The 5,131-nt window shown below is 42.6% G+C and overlaps 1 protein-coding gene across 1 annotated transcript; it reads left to right on the top strand.

Moving 5' to 3' along the window:
• Positions 1 to 507: 507 nt before the first annotated feature.
• Positions 508 to 3,124, top strand: LOC103717754 (homeobox-leucine zipper protein ATHB-13-like). Its single transcript, XM_008806248.5, has 3 exons — positions 508 to 1,228; positions 1,306 to 1,682; positions 2,408 to 3,124. Exons 1-3 carry the CDS (start codon positions 1,090 to 1,092, stop codon positions 2,744 to 2,746), a joined length of 855 nt encoding a protein of 284 aa, XP_008804470.1. The 5' UTR covers positions 508 to 1,089; the 3' UTR covers positions 2,747 to 3,124.
• Positions 3,125 to 5,131: the final 2,007 nt, after the last annotated feature.

The raw sequence follows: 5,131 nt of genomic DNA, 5'->3' as shown, positions 1-5,131 counted from the left end.
GGCCCTCCAAACTTGGTCGGAAGAGTCAACGAATGTCTGAAGTTGGTGGAGCTTTTGGCGGAGTTCGAAGTCGAGCTGACTCTAGGCCGAAGTGAGGATTTAACCGGTTGGCGTTGACATTTATTGGGCCGAAACTAGGCGGCCTTTTAGCTGTGGACTGGACGATTTATTTTGCCCCCCATTAGTAAATATAGCAGAACTTTATGACTCTCACAAAATAACTTTTTTTTTTTTTTGATGAATTGAATAAGATAAGTCCCAAGAACAAAATGATTTTGAATAAAATTTTTACTTTTTTTTTTCCTTTGATCAGAGCTTTTGATGACTGCCGGAATGACATATTCCTCTCAAAGGTAGGAATATGGTACGCATTGCATCACTCGGCGCTTGAATATTCCCACTCCTTGCTGTGCGTTGTTCCCTTTCTGGTGCCTACCTTTCTTTGTGGGCATCTACAGCCCTGCTCACTTTGGTTTTATATATACCAACTCTTCCATGGCCACCTCTGCCAAACTACGTTGAATTATTGGCATTCAGCTTGTCAAAAGTGCTTCACCACTCCAAAGCATAAACCGAGTTACCAAGAAGTAAAGATACGAATCCCACCCCTGTTCTTCGCAGGAAGAATCCACTGCCTTTTGACTGTGGTGCAAGATAATATCACATCACGACGAGGCAATCATATGATTACTGCAGCCACTGAATCCACAGCCCTCGGATTCTCGAACCAGTTGGCGATTGCTGACGCCATCTTCGCCGTCCCGATCCCCATGGGAACCCCAGCTTTGATGTCCCCTGTTTTTTTTTTTCTTTTTTTTTAATAGCTGTAATTTGGACTTGATACCATGTCTTTATTCGGAGTACGCATACATTTTTTCGTGTCTTCTCTAATTCTTATGCATGTTTTCCTCCTCTCTTTTCCAAGTTTCCATGATATATGTCCATCATCTCTGCTCTCACTCAGCCTCAACGCTCTGTTCTTCCTCCCTTGTTTCCATCCACTCACTCTCATTAAGCCATCTCCTTTCCCTTTCACCCATGTCAGCACTAGATCTCAGCAAGGCCATCCTTCTGGACTTGTGACCACCAATGTTTCACAACCAAGTGACTTGCAATGGACTGCCTTCCTCCTTCTTCCCTCCAAACTTCTTGTTACCCCATGAAGAGGGCCACCAGCCCCCAGCTTCTCTTGGGCCCCTGCTCCCCACTAATCCACAGGACTTCAGAGGTGAGAAGAGAATTTGGCACAATAGGAATCACCAAGATCTTAGGTTCAGGCTTTCTCAAATTGGTGCCTTGGTGCAGGTGTGGCCACAATGCTGGGGAAGAGGTCCATGTCGTTCTCCGGCATCGAGGCCTGTGAGGAGATGAATGCGGAGGATGACCTCTCCGATGATTGCTCGCATGTGGGGGAGAAAAAGAGGAGGCTGAACTTGGAGCAGGTAAGGACGCTGGAGAGGAATTTTGAGATGGGGAACAAGCTCGAGCCAGAGAGGAAGATGCAATTGGCCAGGGCTCTCGGGCTGCAGCCAAGGCAGATTGCCATATGGTTCCAGAACAGGAGGGCCAGGTGGAAGACCAAGCAATTGGAGAAGGACTATGATGCCCTCAAGAGGCAGTTTGAGGGTATCAAAGCTGAGAATGACGCCCTCCAAGCCCAGAACGAGAAGCTTCACGCTGAGGTACTGTTTGAAAACTTTGGCATAGAATTCACAATATGTTGAGGCAATTGGCTTCTCTCTCTCTCTCTCTCTCTCTTTCTGCTACTACTCGCTGGCTTAAACCAGCTATCTAGTTGAGAGAGATATGATGCGAATTATTGGGCTGTTGGAATGATTTTTGCGTCTATTGAGAATGACTGGGTATTTATGCTGCTTTTCTTTAAATATTTTAATGTTACTTTTGGTAGTCAATTGGTGCCCACTTGAATGAATGGATTGTAATACTTAAGAAGAAGCTCCATTGCTGTTCTAAATCTTGATTCTGATCAACAAATATGGTTATCCTTAGGTAATCACTCAATTGAATTGTATCATAATTCAACATCCTTATATTGGTTTCCTTCCATTCATTAATGTGTGCTGCTTGTAATCTTTTCTTCTCTCTAAATTGGTCGAACTAAGCTTTTGATGCTTTTCTTTCGACTTCTTAATGCCACTCCTGGTAATCAATTGCTGCCCACTTGGTGAATGGACTATGCTTCTTCGAAACCCCATTATATTTCCTTTGTTTTTGACTGGGATCAATAGATAGGATGGTCCTACTTTTATAGAGATTATCAGTTTTCTTTTTACCTATAAGAAATAATTGAAATGAATCGTCCTATCGGTTGGCTCTCAAGAAATGCTATATGTCTTCAATGATGTTCTCTTCTTTTCAAATTGATGGAGCCAATAAAATTGTGCAGATTTTGGCACTTAAAGGCAGAGAAACGACTGAGCCCATCAACCTCAATAAAGAAACCGAGGGATCTTGCAGCAACAGGAGTGAGAACAGCTCTGACGTCAACTTAGATATCTCAAGAACACAAGCCACCGATAGCCCTTCAAATCCCCACCAAAGCAGGCCTTTTTTCCCATCATATAGATCCCCAAGTGTTGCCCAACTCCTCCATGGCTCCTCCAAAGCAGAGGCCCAATGCCCCAAGATCGAGCACGGCATCCAAGAGGAGAACTTTAACATGTTCTGCAGCATAGAAGATCAAACTGCCTTCTGGTCATGGTCAGAGCAGCACAATTTCCGCTGATACATTTCAGCTACTCTTCTTCTGGTCGTCCATTAAGCACTGCATGATTATCATTGTTCTCCCATGCACGACAAAATTTTCCGGCTGCTTACGATGATGAGATTAACATTTGCCTTTGCTCTTGGTGTTGGAAGAATGAAGCTGGCGATTCGAATTAAACCATGAAGAAGGTGCTAAGGGAATAAGAAGTTCTTAATGTTTGTAGTTTTTTTTTAAGCTAGTTCATCTGTTGTTATGAGATGGAACTTGGTTCATATAGGTTTTAGTGATGGTCTATGGCTCCTCCATGGACCATGAAATAATGGCGATTTTTCTCCGTATACCATTGTACTCCTTTCGTTCAACTGTTTGAAGAAAGTGTGATGGATTTAAAATTCAGCGCTGTATCTACTATAAAAGCTGAAAAGCAGAAGCAAGACTGCTTCTACTTGGCTTATACGAAAGTGGGAAAGAATAACACTAGCAGCAATTCTGGTTGCTTATGAGAGCTAGTGTTCCTCTTTCTAGACCCCTGCTTCTAAACTCGAACTTCTGAACTCTCTCTTGGAGAAGAGAGTTTTTTCTTTTAAATCAGATAAAGCTCTAAAAAAGATCAGAAAATGACAGAGAGAGAGGAAAGAGGAGAGAGTGTGTGTGGGGAGGGGAATCAAGGAAGTGGACAATGAAGTAAAGAGAAGGCATATAGCTACTGGTACCCAAGGGCCAAGGGGAAGAAAACAAGGTGCTTGGGAGGGCCCTGTCTTTGTGGTTTTGGTGTTAGCATCCTGCTGACACGGGGCCTCTCTTTGGCCTCGCAAATGCCTTGCATCCAAGATAAGAGGGAGGCATGTGACCCACTGCCACCCACTACCTTACAACCCTCTGGGTTGTTGAGAGGACCAAGCATATGCTACCTCCATCTATCCATTGATTCATTCCCAATCTCTATTCACATTCTTAACTTGACACCACTTTCTTTTTCATTCTTATTCTTCTTCTATTTTTTAGTAAGAACTTGACACCACCCTAAATATCGCCTTTCTTTTATATGGTTTAACATTTAACACCTTTAAAATATCGTAGGTTACTACAATTCTCTTGTTATCTTTCTTATTTAACCCTCGAGTTGGCTCTGTATCAATCATATGTAATCCGAAAGCAAAAGTAATAGCTGCCACCTTTGAAAACAAGATATATCATTAGAGCAAAGCTGAGAGCTGCATGGGAGGGCATCACTCATGCGAGATTAATTCTGAATGCGGATAGTATCTATTTTTAAGGTGACTCGGTGACTCGGCCACGATCATCGACTGGATTCAGGGCCGACAAAGGAGTGACGATCAGCACCTGCTGCTTCGGAACATCTGCAGGCTGTCGAGAGAGTTTGGTTCTTTTCGAGCCACTCATTTTTATCAGAAGGTGAATAATGTTATTGACTCAGTTATTTCCTATGTTGCGCATCATTCGGAAAGGTTCCTTTGGAAGAGTCTCAAGGTCGTCCCTTTCTCTCTTTGTTAACTTCTTTTTTCTGATTTTTCTAGATGTACTCATACTCTTTTAGTGTGAGTTGTCATTGTATCAAAAAAAAAAAAACACACACACACACACACGAGACATACAAGTGCTCAACATGCTAATGTGGCAATACTATGCTTTTTCCACATTAACCAACCAACCAAAGACGTCACAACCATTCAATATGCCCCACCAGTATCTGCGGAGGCAGAGATGGGTTGCTTACGCTTGTCACATACTCGATTCTCATTTATCCTGCCATCAATAATAGATTGCTTGAAAAATTAATATGGAATGTACATATTCTTTACCTTAAGCAAAAAAATTACAAATAACTCGTATATCCAGGGAATCTACATAGATACTACCTTCTTTGTATTAAATTTTGATTTATAGTCAGCTTAGCTTAGCCATGAGATCCATCTTATGCTTTGCCAACACTCCTCACCTATATTGAACCACCACTGTAGAACCTCTCAGTCTCAAATCACTATTTAGTAAGTATTATATGCCTTCATGTTTGTATTTTCTGTGTGATATTTCTTTCATAGCCATGTGGAGTCCATGAAGTCATGAACACACACACACACACACACACACACACACGCGCACGCACACACACACACACACAGAGAGAGAGAGAGAGAGAGGACCAGAATACAGCTCATGAGACATGGCCTCGTGCATTCTCCAGTGATTCAGAGGATTGGTGTGTCAGAACCCTCACAAACATCCAATCATGCCTGTCCGTCCCCAATCCTTGCCTGGAGGAATACAACCACAACTTGGACCATGAAATTTACCATGTGGAATATTGAGAGCCCATGATTCCATTTCCTTAACCTGGGTGCAATTATTTAACATGTTGTGATTGCTGCTGAACAGCTACAA

This window comes from Phoenix dactylifera, chromosome 15, assembly GCF_051530095.1.
Source record: "Phoenix dactylifera cultivar Ajwa chromosome 15, Ajwa_hap1_PhDact_Kaust_v1.1, whole genome shotgun sequence".
Classification (NCBI taxonomy): domain Eukaryota; kingdom Viridiplantae; phylum Streptophyta; class Magnoliopsida; order Arecales; family Arecaceae; genus Phoenix; species Phoenix dactylifera.
The sequence above is the reverse complement of the archived record's forward strand: the minus strand, read 5'-3'. Positions and strand labels throughout refer to the sequence as shown.

Excerpts from the sequence above, each read along its gene's own strand:
- LOC103717754 (XM_008806248.5), top strand. The coding sequence starts at position 1,090 with ATGTTTCACAACCAAGTGACTTGCAATGGACTGCCTTCCTCCTTCTTC. Across the intron at positions 1,229-1,305 it reads TAATCCACAGGACTTCAGAG|GTGTGGCCACAATGCTGGGG; the intron begins GTGAGAAGAGAA and ends GCCTTGGTGCAG. Across the intron at positions 1,683-2,407 it reads ACGAGAAGCTTCACGCTGAG|ATTTTGGCACTTAAAGGCAG; the intron begins GTACTGTTTGAA and ends AAAATTGTGCAG.